This window comes from Marmota flaviventris, chromosome 14, assembly GCF_047511675.1.
Source record: "Marmota flaviventris isolate mMarFla1 chromosome 14, mMarFla1.hap1, whole genome shotgun sequence".
NCBI lineage: Eukaryota > Metazoa > Chordata > Mammalia > Rodentia > Sciuridae > Marmota > Marmota flaviventris.
Genome location: NC_092511.1, coordinates 83,874,550 through 83,889,153, shown reverse-complemented (window position 1 = coordinate 83,889,153; position 14,604 = coordinate 83,874,550). Strand labels below are relative to the sequence as shown.

General features: G+C 48.4%; 1 protein-coding gene across 1 annotated transcript in view; it reads left to right on the top strand.

Annotated features, from left to right (window-relative positions):
• The first annotated feature begins 8,124 nt into the window (after positions 1–8,124).
• Positions 8,125–14,604, top strand: part of Mertk (MER proto-oncogene, tyrosine kinase) — a 100,563-nt gene continuing 94,083 nt past the window's right edge. Inside the window, exon 1 of the mRNA XM_034637348.2 lies at positions 8,125–8,331. Within this exon, the coding sequence (XP_034493239.2) occupies positions 8,271–8,331 (61 nt within the window). The 5' untranslated portion in view covers positions 8,125–8,270. The remainder of the gene's footprint in view (positions 8,332–14,604) is intronic.

Genomic DNA, 14,604 nt, shown 5'->3' with positions numbered 1-14,604 from the left:
TAATAAGCATTGTCCAAGTGTTGATGAAGATGTGGAATCTTTGTACATTACTGACGAAAATGTAAAAAGTTGTGGTGACTTGGTAAAACAGTTTGACAGATGCTCAAAAAGTTAAAGACACAGTTACCATAAGACCCACAGTTACTCTCCTGGGTATCTACCAAGGGAACTGGAAAAGTTCACACAGCACTTGTACATGGGTGTTTACAGCAGCATTTCTGGTTATTATTCTTATACTAAATATTTGTGTATCCATCAGCTGATGGGTGGCTAAAATAGATTTCCAACTGAGGAGTGTGGCATATCATGGGAATGTATCTAGCTATAGACGGGAACTGAGTACTGATCTGTGCTGCAGCATGCATGCACGTAAACATTCTAGGTGAAAGAAGCCAGTCACAAAAGGCCACATATTAGTTGGGTGCTGTAATCCCAGCGGAGGAGAGAGAGGCTCAGGAGGCTGAGGCAGGAGGATCTTAAGTTCAAGACCAGCCTCAGCAACTTAGAGAGGCCCTCAGCAACTTAGTGAGACCCTGTCTGTAAATAAAATATAAAAAGGGCAGTGGATGTGGCTCAGTGATTAAGTGTCCATGAACATTCAATTCTCCCAGCAAAAAGTGGGTGGGGTGGACATATCACGTATGATTCCATTTATATGAAGTACCACAGAGTCAGAGGGAGGCCAATGGATCAATGGCAGCTCATGGTTGCAGGGTGGGGTTTGACTGCTCCTGGGCACAGGGTTTCTTTGGGGGATGCTGAAAATGTTCTAAAATTAGATAGTGGTATGGGTGACACTCCACAGGTCTGCAACTATATTAAAAACAGTTGAATTGTGGGGTTTGCTTTTTCTTTTCTTTTTTATTGTTGTTTTGTGGAACTGGAGATTGAACCCTGGGGCGCTTTATCACTGGGTTACATTCCCAATTTTTTTTTTTTTTTTTTTGAGACAGGGTCTCTCCAACTTGCTCAGGGCCTTGCTATGTTGCTGAGGCTGGCCTTGAACTGGTGATCCTCCCTTCTCAACCTCCCAAGTCACTGGGATCATAAATGTGTGCCACTAGGGGCTGGGGATGTGGGTCAAGCGGTAGCGCGCTCGCCTGGCATGCGTGCGGCCCAGGTTCAATCCTCAGCACCACATACAAACAAAGATGTTGTGTCCGCCAAATACTAAAAAATAAATATTAAAATTCTCTCTCTCTCTCTGTCTGTCTCTCTCTAAAAAAAAAAAAAAAAATGTGTGCCACTGAACTGTTGAATTGTACGCTTTTTAAAAGGGAGAGTTTTACAGTATGTGAAATAGGTCCGGATAAAGTTATTAGTTTTTAAAATTTCTTAGATAAGACACCAAAAACAAAAGAAAAAAATTAAGGACTTTAATCAAAATTAAAGTTCTGCCAAAAACACTAAGAAAATGAAGAAGGGGACTGGGGTGTGGCTCAGTGGTAGAGCACTTGCCTTGTGTGCAGGTAGCCCTGGGTTTGAGCCCCAGCCCTGCACAAAAATTAATATATCATCAATTAGAATTGCTATTATATGCTTTCATTTATTATCTTACAATCTAAATTATAATCTTTCACAGGATTGCTCTTTCTGAATTCTAAAGGGTCAGTTGGCACAAGATGCTATTTAAAGAATATTTCATTTGAGTTTGAATAAGTATAGCAGTTAAGTTGATGATAAAAAAATAATAAAAAAGCTTGTCAATACGTTCTGTAAAATGGAGTATTGTTGCTGGGCGCTGCAGCACACGCCGATAATCCCAGGGTTCAGGAGGGTGGCAAGTTCAAGACCAGCCTCAGCAATTTATCAAAGCCCTAAGCAACTTAGTGAGACCCTATATTAAAAAAAAAAAACATGAAAAGGGCACATCTTTAACCCAGCAGCTTGGGAGTCTGAAACAGGAGGATTGCGAATTCAAAGCCAGCCTCAGCAACTTAGCAAGGCCCTAAGCAACTTTGTGAGACCCTGTCTCTAAATAAAATATTAAAAAATGATGGAGCTGGGCTGTGGATCAGTGGCAGAGCGCTTGCCTAGCATGCGTGAGGCACTGGGTTCAATCCTCAGCACCACATAAAAATAAATAAAATAAAGACATTCTGTCCATCTACAACTACAAACGAAGGTGGGGGAGGGGCTGGGGATGTGGCTCAGCGGTTAAGCACCCCTGGATTCAATCTCCAGAACAAAAAAAAAGACACAGTCTGGCCTCCCACCCACCCCCAATACCCACATGCAAATCACACATGCTGGATACTAGCATTTGCAGTCTGTTTTTCAGCACATGGCATGAGGTGTCTATATGCTCCATTATCACACACCAAGTATGGTAAGATTTTGACCTTCTGGTGTATAATCAAGCATGCTGATCATATTAAGAACAAATTGTAAGTCCCAGATAATATGACTTCTGCCATATATTTTAGCATGGTGAAAACATACCATCTCCCAACGAGCTGTAATGCTTAAGTATTGCATTTCACATATATTTTCCAGGACACCAAAAGTATTCTCTTCCATCCACAATGTCTTTCATCTACATATTCCCAAGAAACTACAAAAGTTCAATTATTGTCTTCTGTACATTGCCTAATACATGGAGGGCATCTTTCAAGGTACTGCCCCTTTTCCAGTAGAATGAAGGCAAATAATTTTATTTCCAGTTAAGATGGGGTTTTTCCCCCATTTTACTTTTTTGTTTTGTTTTAAGATAGAGTCTCGCTGGACTGGGGTTGTGACTCAGTGGTAGAGAGCTTGCCTAGCATGTGTGAAGCACTGGGTTCAATTCTCAGCACTGTATATAAATAAATAAAATAAAGGTCTATTGACAAATAAAAAGAGAGAGAGAGAGAGCGAGCTCTAGGGCCTCGCTAAATTGCTGGCACTGGCTTTGAACTCATAATCATCCTGCCTCAGCCTCCCCAGCTGTTGGGATTACAGGCGTGCGCCACCACACCTGGCTTCACTAAATTCTTTACTACTGGATAGAGTCTTTCAAGGGAGTAAAACATACAAAAGACAAGCTCTATCCACTTTCAGGTTCACGGTGCTAGATGCAATCTTTCACTTGAACCATTTCATTTTGCAACAACTATAAAAACTATTATGCTGTGAGGATTAATTCTAGTAGACCTGGAATTAGCCTGAGCTGTTGTGCTCAAGTTCCTGCATGGCTCTGACCCGTTGCCAAGGCCGTGAAGCACACTGATGAATAATGTTGCTTTTTAATCATGGGTTTGAGGAGGTTCAGGGAGATCTGTACTAGCTTGTCAGTATTTTCTATTAAAAACAGTGAGATAGATACTTTGCACCTGGTCTCAGTGAGCCCCTCAGAGAGCTCAGTGGATAGAGCTGATTATGCCGTAGGAATATGCCTGTGAGGCTAGCAACATGTAAAAATCCTGGGTATGCCTATGATCCAGCAACTAGGAAGGCTGAGGCAGGAGGATCACAAGTTTGAGGTCAACCTCAGTAATTTAGTGAGGCCCTTAGCAACTTAGTGAGACCCTGTCTTAAAAAATAAAAAGGACTGGGATCTTGTAAAGTTCCCCTGGGTTAAAGATTCAGTACCAATAAATAAATAAATTAAAAAAAATTTTAAAGAATCTCAGCTGAGCCTCCCTCTTGGACTCCCAATTTCCAAAGTGCTTCATGAACACATCAGTGATTTCTGATCCAAGGGGTAAAATGTGTCAAGCCATATTCCTTACAGAAGGGAGAACAAGGGGTCCTATGCCTAGCCTCTCTAGATCCCTTACTGTGAATAGCCTTTGATTGTGACCCACAATCTCACTTTATAGCTGTTTGCTATATTGTATCCTTTTCTTAATACAAACTATAGATTTCGGATTTGGTGAATCTTTAGCCATGGAGACCTCTTCCACTTCATAGGACTATGACTGCCATTGGACACTTGTGTTCAATTCAATAGTCCAAATGGACTGTTTTATCTATGACCTAGTCCCCAAGAACCATACAGCTGTACTCTCAGTATGTTCTTTAGAACATTGAATGGAGTCTCTTCCAGACACCATCTACATTATCTAGGAAACTACAAGATACTTACAATTCCCCTATGATTTTGGCCTTCTGATAAGTTGACTCTTTTTTTTTTTTTTTCCTGGTACAAGAGACTGAACCACTGAGCCACATCCCCAGCCTTTTTTATTTTTTATTTTGAGACAGAGTCTCACTAAGTGGCTTAGGGCCTCACTAAGTTGCTGAGGCTGGCCTTGAACTTGTGATCCTCCTGCCTCATGCTCCCTGGGATTACAGGCATGTATCACCAAGCCCAGCTGAGTTGACTCTTATTGGCACCATCCCAGTTTCCCAGCAAACTTCAGAACTTGTTGTTTTTCTTTATAACATGTTGCTTAGCACACTGATTGGGGAACAAGAAGGGCACAGAGGCTGTGGTGTTGGAAATCACTCATCTGGAACTGAAACCACCAAGAATTATGACAAGGATAGTGAAGGTAGTGTCTGTAATGCAGGAGAAAGAGGGACCCCGACGCCTGTAGATGACGGCAGTGAGCAGGGCTGGTCCACTCCAGTGACGGAAGATTTCAAGTCAGAGGCTTAAAGAAGAGAGAAGAGAATGGCCTTGAGGCAAGGTGAACCCTCGCTCCAGGTCTAGGGGCAGGAGGGAGTGAGCGTGGGAGCCACGATTCACCAAAGGAAAACCAGGTGCAGTCATTGGAGGGCTCAAGTATAGATGCTGGTGGGTGACAGCCAGAGTGGTGCAGGCCTTGAAGGGACAGGCACCAGGGTTCATGAGACCTAGGCTCCCTGGTGGAGGGGCCATGTATCGTCTCAATGACGCGTCTCACGCATCCACTCAGCCCATTTCTGTGCAAAGATAAACGAACAAGTGACTCTCTAGCACTGAAACTAGAACAGAGCCATTTCATGCACACTGCCATTCTTAGTCTCCTGAGCCAATCCAAGTGTCTGAATGTCAGGTCATCCGTCTGTACTATGAAAAGTGGAATTGGGGAGGCTAGCTGTGAACTCGGCAGCCACGCGGTGGACTGGAAGCAGGAGTCAATTACAGGCCACGGCTGGGGACAGGTGGGTAGGAGAGGGGCAGGAGACAGTGGGTAGGAGGACAAAGAAGAGCAGGGTGTGGGTTTAGAACGGGGTCATAGAGGAGTCTATCATTTCACGTGTGATGTGGTGTGCTCCCATGGATCTTTCAATGGGAAGTCTAAAGTCCTGTCACTGATGTGCTGGACACGCTGACTCATGGACTGAGATCTCAATGCCATTTCATTTTAGTTACAGACCTCTGCACTTGAATCAGCAGGGATAATCTTCCCCACCCCTGGATGAACACTACTCCTGGCCCTTGGCATCCCTTCTCCTTAGCTAAGGAACAGCAGGTGCTCCCACATGTGACACACAGGTCTAAGCTGGTACAGAACATGGTGGGCCTTGGAGTGCAGATTCAGGGGAGTGCCAGGTGTCGCTCTGGGGGCAGAGATCCTGTACACATAGAAAGAGTTGTGTAATATGGAGTCTGTTTTTCCCCCTCCCATTTCCTTTCACATATTTTGATCATTGGCATGATTAGGACGTTAAGTTGCCACATATGGACATATGGCAAAGATGAAACTACAGCTGCAGAGATGAGGTCCCATATTTATTCAGTTTTGGTATTTGCGGAGATTTTACAACAGAGCTGCAAATTTTTTGGCACACCTCTAATAAGGAATTTGGGGTGTAGGGCTCCTCCCCCTGAGGGTAGGTATATGACTGCTTCCACCAAAGAGCATGGTACTGTGGAGCTTTGTCATATGAGGTCACACAGCCTCTGCCTCACTCACTGGAAGCTGTCTCTAGGAGCCACAGCTGCCGTGCTATGTAGCCACCTTGACCTCATTCAAACCCTCGACCTAGAGCCCTGTGTCTCATCATCCAGTGAAGTGGGCACAATGCAGATGAACAGACCTTTAGATCAGGGTTGGCCAGCTAGGAGAAGGCCATACCACATGGGTTTGTGGGCTATGCAACATCACGACTGCTTGGTTTTGCTGCTGTAACACAAAAACAGCCATAGGTGATACTCACACGGGTGACTCTTCCTGCAGGGTGCGGTGACACATGCCTATAATCCCAGCAGCTCCAGAGGCTGAGGCAGGAGAATCGACAAGTTCAAAGCCAGCCTCAGCAACAGTGAGGCACTATACAATTCAGCCAGACCCTATCTCAAAATATATTATAAAAAAGGGCTGGGGATGTGGCTCAGTGGTTAAGTGCTCCTGGGTTCCATCCCCGGTACAAAAAACAGCAACAACAACAACAAAAAAAAAAACCCACCAACTGTATTCCAAAACCACTGACACATAAGAACAGACCACAGACTCGCTAGTTTGATGACTCCTGTGTTAGATAACTCTAGATACCAGCATTTGAGCTTAAGGCTTCCTGGAGGACATCTCTGTGCTCTGTCCATATCTCTGACCCACAGAATGCTCGAATCTCATAAAGTGACTGATGCTTTACTCCTACTATGTTTGGGGTGGCATGTCACATAACACCAGAAAACTAGAAGAGCACTGTATAAAGCAAGCCTCATTAAGAATGTGAGATTTGAGTATCTGCATGTATATACTCCCTGCTACTTGGAGGCTGAGGCAGCAAGATCTCTGGAGCCCAGGAGTTCAAGGCCAGCCTAAGGTAACATTGGGAGACACCAACTCTAAAATAATAATAATAATAATAATAATTTTTCAAAATATACTTAGATAAAAGAGTGCCTGGTGTGCAGAGGCAAGGAAATGACAGATCAGCTCTGCTGAGAGGCGCTGGAGACCTCCAAGGCCACGCAGATAGTCTGGCCACAGTCTGAGCCAGGCTAGCTGCACTGCAAGGCCATTTCCCCTCCTCCAAAGCATCAGCATAGCACTTTCCACACCTTCCCTGGGTCTCCATCTCAGCCAAGGCCACAGCAGCAGGATCCTGAGGAGTCTGCAAGGCTGCGTGGCTCCAGAGCTCTGCTCCACAGCACAGCCGCAGACACCTCCTGTGGTCAGTTTCTCTGGCCCCTGGTTTGGTGTCAACCCGAAGGACTAGGGTCACAGGGAGCTGACACCACACTGGCTTTCCCTTGCTGTGTCATGATAAACCGTCGAGCTCCCTCTGGGCAGCTTGTCTCCTTACCTCTAAATCTACGGGACGTGGCCAGGGCCTGGAGGTGGAGGACTGCTTGAGAGGCCAGTATCAATGAAAGTGGAGTAACACGAAGCCAGAGAGGAGAGGGGACCCGGTCGTGTAGGGCCCCTGGGCAACCCACAAGACTTTCACGCCGAGACAAAGCAGAAGCCTGAGAGTATTGGGGAGTTTTAAGCGGTGACATGACCTGGCTCTTTGCTGGCCAAAGGCTCACAAAGACATTCTACCTGTGTTCGTTTTAGGAAGTATTGTAGAAATGCGAGGCACTGTTGCCATGTTGGCAAAAGCCATTCTCGTCTCCGTCACCACTTTCCCCGCTGCGGCGCTCGCGAACCTTCACACTTTGCCGCCACGATGCGCCGCTACACCTTTCCGTGGACTCTCCGAACCTCCACGAGTGTCACTTCTCTTAGACTCGTTGCCGGGGCGCTGCGACCGGCCTTTCCCCGCGGCGCGTCTAGGTCCCCAGTCCTGGACCCTCCTGATGGGTCTGGGGGCTGCTTCCGGCGTCCTCCCCTCACCTCCTCTTCTTGCCTAGGCACACGTGGGAAGCGGGGCCGGCGGGGCACCCGGCGCCCCTCTCCTCCCACCTCCGATATGCCCCTTCTTTTATTTCTCTGGATCTCCCTCCCTCCTCAGCCCCTCCCTCCGCCCTCCGCTTGCGCTCCGCCCTGCGGGTGGCCCGCCCCTGCTCCAGCCCCCTCCCTTTCCTTCCCCTTCCCGCCCCTCCCCCAGGCCCCGAGCTCCGCAACCTGCCAGGGTGAAACCCGGATCGGCCCCCGCCGGCACCTCCCCTCCGCCCGCACCCATCGCTCGGGGCTCGGCCCCGGACCCGCCCCTCCCCGCCCCGTCTCCAGCTTGCTCCTTCCTTTCCCCAGCCGGCGCGGCCCCCTTCCCGCCCCTTTTCCACCCCAACCTGCTCCGGTCCGCCCCTTCCAGCCTCCGGCGCCTTAGGTCGGCGGCTCAAATCTGCCACTCCGGCGCCTACTGCCCGGGCCGCCGGGACTGGGGCGCTTCGCTGGCGCGCCTGGCTGGCGACTGAACAAGTTCGGAGCGTCCCTCCGCCCGGAGAGAACTTCCAGATCCGCGGCCCCAGGATGGGGCTGGCCCCGCTGCGGCTGCTGCTGGGGCTCTTCCTCCCGGCGCTCTGGAGTGGAGGTGAGAGCTCGGGACCCGGGGCCCGACGGGCGCTCGAGTCGGCAGCGCGTCCACCGCGGCGCTCGGGCTGCCCGGCGAGTTTGCAAACATCCCGCAGCCCCACCGGCCCGAAGTGGGAAGCGGTCGAGGCCACTCACTCCTGACCGCACGCAGTCCCTCTAGAGAGCCTTCGGAGTGTCCCGAGGGCTTCCAGGCCAGGTCCGGGTGCTTGTCCTAGTAGAATCGGTGTGGGTCCTGGGGGAGCGGGTGCAGAGCTCCCCTTCAGCGCAGAGGAGGGAATCGAGCTCGGCGGGGCGAGCTTCGAGTCCCCAAGGTTTTGTTTGTTTGTTTGTATTTAGTTGTAGGTGGACACAATACCTTTATTTTATTTTTATGTGGTGCTGAGGGTCGAACCCAGTGCTCACACGTGCCAGGCGAGCGCCCTACCACTGAGCCCCAGCCCCAGCCCAAGTCCCAAAGTTTTGGGCGGAGAGGAGCGTGGGACGCAAATCTGGTCTGGACCGAGCCAAGAACTTTCCCCTAGCCCGCGTTGCGCAGTTGGGCCCTGTTCTGGCGGGATTTGTGGAAGCTGCAGACCTGGTCTCCCGGGGGACCCGCGCCCAGCGAGCGAGCTGGCTGCCGGAGTTGGAGTCGCCGGACTGGGAGGTCGCGATCTGCCGAGCCTGGGCGTCTGGCCAGTGGTGTTCTGGCGGCTTCCACTGGGCCCTTACCTGCCGCGCTGGCCCGCTTTCGCACGCCTCCCCCCCACCCCCGTGATTGTGGGGGCCTGGGAAAGGGGGAGCATCCTTTTCACCCCTGTTGCGGCAGAAGAGACTCTATTGTGCTCGGGCGGCGTCCGGGTTCATCTCGAGTCGGTCCAGAGTGTCCCGGGCGTTTCAGTAAAGCTTTGCGTTGGTAAGCGGAGCCAGGCAAGCCAGGTTCCAGCGGAACCCACGGCTGGTTTGGAGGGTATGTGATTGACAGATTCCAAAGGATCGCTGATGCTCTTCCGAGGAAGCTGGAAGAAACTTACCAGGCTTTACCCAAAAGAAAAAGAAATGGAAGGGGTGGAGGAGGACTAAACAAACACATCCCGCGGATTTTCCCTTCCCTAAAAGGTTTTATTTCCATTCAGCTTGCGGTTTTTGTCTCATTTAATCATGCATATGGTTGGCTAACCTTCACCTATTATTCTCAGAGATGCCTTTTAAGAATACCTGGAAAGTTTCCATTTATAGTCGAGCAACTAAGTTTTTTTCCTTTGAAGGTTCAGTTGCTTAAATGAAAATGTCTTTCTTTCTTTCTTTTTTTAATACTAGGAATTGAACCCAGGGGTGCTTAACCACTGAGCCACATCCCCAGACATATATATATATATATATATATATTTTTTTTTTTTTTCTTTTTTTTTTAGGCAGGTTCTCCCTAAGTTGCTTAGGATCTTGCTAAGTTGCTGAGGCTGGCTTTGAACTCAAGATCCTCCTGCCTCAGCCTCCCAAGCCCCCTGGGTTACAGGTGTGCGCCACCACGCCCAGGTTAAATGAAAAATTCAACAACACATTCTTCTTATGCACGTTCAATTACATAAGCTTTTCATAATACAAGGCAAGAGAGCAATTTGAAACAAACATCAAGAGCCAGAACCAAGCAAAGAACTGAGGCACTTCTGTTCTCCACCCCCTGCCCCCACCAAATCCTCAAAAATTCCTCTGCGTTTCTGCCACATCCATTTTCTCATAATCTGCTGCAAATCTGGTGTATTTTGCTTCTAACCATGACTGGCCGTGAACAGTCTTGGAGGTAGTGAATGTGGTAGACATTATGGAAAATGTAATAGAAACAGTAGTTTTTTGTGTGTAAGATATTTTAAAAATTGGATGTTCTTCTTTCCTAAATTTTTAAAAAGCTGTAATGAAGAATTTTTGTGGCCTATGATCAGTATTAGGCAGGTAATCATAGTTCTTTTAAGATCCACCCATCAGGAGAACAAAAAGGCTTTCCAATTTCTCTGATCTTTTGATTTTTTTTATCTTGAAGTTTACCTGTGAGATATCTGAGTGATCCAGCTCGTCTTGTGCAAAGCATGAAGACTGGGATTTATTTATTTATTCATTCTTTTTTGAGGTGCTAGAGATAGAACCCAGGTCCCCCAGTATGCCAGACAACTGCACTACCACTGAGCTATACCCAGTTCCAGGATGGGACTCTCATGGGCTGGGTTAGAACAGAGGGAAGAGTGTCCTAGAACAAGATTAAGAATGGAAATTAGACTCTGTCTAGTTGTAAGACTTTCAGATTGCATATTGTGGGCCTGCATGGTTTGCTGACTCAACAGGAAAAAAGCAGGGTGTGAATGTGTTCAGAGTCTACATTGTACAGGAGTGGATGGATAATTAAAACTTAAGCATCACTTTAACCCAGAAACTTACCCCCCATCTGCAAACACAGACATAAACACAACCCACAAGAACCTGAACAATGCAGACCTTAAAACTGCTCATCTCCTGGCATTGCCAATCCTGCCAACACTTCCTTTCTGCTTACTCTCTCTTGGGGGCGCCAGTGAGCAACAAACCCAAGTACCAGGAGGCTTTAGGGGAGAGCCAGGGAGAGGACAGAGGAGAAAGAATAAACTGAATAAAAGTGAAGAAATGATGAAGACCTAGCCCGAGATGGAGCTGTGGGAACTCTTAGAGCAAATTAGACTTTAACAATTGTTTAGTGAATGGCAATATTTCTCTCCCAAGTTGATATTCCAATATATTTGTATACATTTTCCCAGGGATAACTTTTAGTTATCATGTTGCTTATGGGCTTCATCCCAATGGCCTCAAATGCTGCTCAAATGCTTTTTTGGAAGTAAGCAGACCTTTTCTTTCCTTCTTTTGCCGTGCTGGGGAGGGAACCCAGGCCCTTGCTCATGTTGGGCTAGTGCTCTACCACTGAGCTACATCCCCAGCCCTGCAGGCCATATTTTCATGAATGGATGAATTTTAAAAAATTTACTCTGACCCATTTTCTTAAAGTGCTGAATGGAACACAGTTATTTTTTTAAATTGATAATAATTATGTTTATAAATCTTATTTTTTGAAATAATTTCTAGATAATCCCTGGAGAAGGGCCAGTAAGTAACTTGTATCATCTGTCACAGGAACTAGTAGTCAGTACCTGTTGGTGACGAAGAGGTTGGCTCTGAATGCCAGTGAATTGGGAACAGGCTGCCTGGTAGCAAAGCTGAGCTGGGACCTTGGCCACACATCTGTCCCAACCACTGCTCACATCATAGCCAGAATGGGACCTTTGAAAATGAATCTGCTGGTTTAAACATCCCCAATAGCTTCCCTTTCCTTCCCCCAGGCAAAGACTTTGACTCATTTCTAGTCATTTCCCCCTGTTCCTGCTGCTGGGCCACCTGGGAGGGTGCATGCCTTCACCTGGTACTTGGACTGCGTTGGCAGCGCTGTCCCTCTGGCTGGAATCCTCCCCCAGGGCTCAGTGTACTGGCTCCTTCTGGACCTTTGGATTTCAGCTCAGAGGTTCACCTGAGAGCGTTCCCACTGTCCGTCACAGTTACTAACCCTTCTTCTCCAACTAGATTTAACTTGCTGGTGAGAGTAATCTGTACCTGATTTGTTGCTACTTGCTCTTCTCTTGACTGGCTTTTCCTCCACTGTCCCCCCACTACGAGATCAGCTCTGTGGGCAGGGGCATCCACCCGGCATCCACCCTTCCCTCCCAGCACAGTGCAGGCCAACAGGGGCTGGGGGGACACAGGAGTGGGGACCCAGGAGTCTCGTTAGGTGCTTCTTCCTGGTCTCTCCCTACCGACTTTTCCAAAACAAAATCACTGAATCTCTTGCCCGAAAGCTTTTAGCTTGATTCACAGGAAATTCTTATTTTACCTACACCTCCCCACCCGGCATCAAAGTGATTGCATTACAGGAGAAGTTAGGTAATGAAGAGGATGTAGATATTCAGACTTCAGAAACCCCCAAAGAATTTTGTATTCTAACCATTCCACCTAGGAAAGTAAGTCAAAAACTGGTGTGTGTGTGTGTGTGTGAAAAGCAGTTTTTACAGCTCCTTGGCCAGGGGCACTTTGCCTTGAGTGCCTTGATTCTGACCCATGATCACTAGTTTAATCTTAATCCACAGCACATGGCCATGGGTTGGTATGCGTCTCTGCAGAGGAGTTTAATTATTACAAACACTGAAAAAGAGCCTTCCCATATGTGCTTCTTGGAACTGGAATCAAAACACTGAGACGCCTGACCTCTGTGGGCTCTGGGGAACCAGCTGACCCTTAGGACCTCCAGTTTATTTTTGGTGCAACGGGATCCATTTCATGCTGTCAAGAAGGATGAATTGAGCTAAGGATATATAGTAAGTGCTCAAAAAATATTAGCCATAATTTCCCCTCTCCATTTCTGAACTCAAATTAGAGGTAATCGCTTTTCCTAGACAAAAGGTGTTCTGCAGAAGGTTTTTTGTTTTGTTTTGTTTTGTATCAAGGATTGAACCCAGGAGCGCTTAGCATCCCCAGCCCTTTATGGTTGTTTTTTTTTTTTTTTTTTTTTTTTCATGCCAGAGATTGAACTCAGGGGCACTTAACCACTGAGCCACATCCCCAGCCCTGTTTTTATATATTATTTAGAGACAGGGTCTCACCGAGTTGCTTAGCAGCCTTGTTTTTGCTGAGGCTGGCTTTGAACTTGCGATCCTCCTGTCTCAGCTTCTAGAGCCGCTGGGATTACAGGCGTGAGTCACTGTGCCCAGCCATGTTTTTTTATTTTGAGACAGGATCTCACTGAATTGCCAAGGACCTCCCTAAATTGCTGAGGCTGTCCTCGAACTTGCAATCCTCCTGCCTCAGCCTCCAGAGCGGCAGGGATTACAGGAGTGTGCCACCATGCCCGGCTTAAGGGTTCTTTTCTCACTGAAATGTATCCTAAATTAAATCTTGAACCATGAAGGCACAACTGGGGGCCACCCTCCACTGTCCACAGGGCTTTGGTGAAGGGTTTCTGGGGTGCCCACCCCCAACTGCTGATGCTGTTGCTGTAGCTCTTTAGGAATCTGTTTCCTGGTAATTCTGCCAGCAAAGCCCACCCAGGACTGGACAGTTCTCCGATGCCACTGGCTCTCCCCACCCCCCATATCTTCCCCCTTGACAGGGTGCAGGAATAGCTTCCTGTCACGTGCCTCTCAGGAAGGTATAAAAATGAGGTCCAATTCCTGCCTGGCTTTTCCCACACAGCCCCACTGTGGAGGGGGTGTGGTGGTTTTGTTTTTGTTTTCTGGGGGCCTTTTGAGCCTGGGCATTCCACATCCTTCCTCTCCTTTCAACGAGCTCCAACTCGTTTTCCAGTGCAGTCTTCTGGCCGCAGAGGGGGGAAAATGAGCCCTGTTTATCAGGGGACACTCTGGGCGTGTGTGAGTTGTGTGCAGGGTGGGCTCGCAGGAAGTGCACGGGGCGGGGAGCCCCGAAACACGCCTGTTCCCTGAACTTCCTGCCTGGAGCTGGCCAAGTATCAGGGACACCAGGGGACTCCTCTCCTCTCGCTGGGCTTTCCTGGCCCTTGCCTGGGGGTAACCTGTTCCTTCTCAATACTCCTTCCTTGTCACCAGCCTCCAGCTAAGATGCTGAAAGTACAGTCTGACAGGGGTGGAGAATTCCTTCAGGGATGGGGGCCCCTTAGGGAGAGCAGGAGTCCTGGGGGGACCCTCCAGCCCAGCACTTTCTCCCTCCTGGGCTTTAGTGCTCTCTATCTGAACTGCGGCTCTTGTACTGTGTGGAAGGTTGTTAACCACAGCAAGGGCCAGAGCTCGGCCCCCAGGAGCACCCGGGGCAGGTGGCAGCTCCGCGTCCTTGGGTGCGCACCCCTTCCACTCTGGCTGGGCCTGTGGGGCAGCAGGATCCAGAGGATATGGCCTGAGTGGAGGGAGCCCTGAGCTGCCCTGACCTGGCCACCCTCGCACGCTGCCGTGTTTTAAAGTGATTTAAGAAGAAGGGTGATTTATTAGCATTTCGTTGAGAAGCCTGCGCTGAAGTCTGCCCTTCATCCTTCCTCTTCATCTCTCTCTACCTTCAGAGCTTTTTTTTTTGCTTAAGGAAAACATGGATTTTCCCTGAGTCTCGAGGGTGGCAGGATGGGGAAGAGGCAAAGGGACAGAGGAAGGGGATCAGAAAGGTATAGGCTTCATGTTTGGACCAAACTCATGCTGAGAAGTTTTCCACCCAAAGCTGAGGCTATTGGGCAGACGAATGCGCCAGAGAAAATCCATCTTCTTGT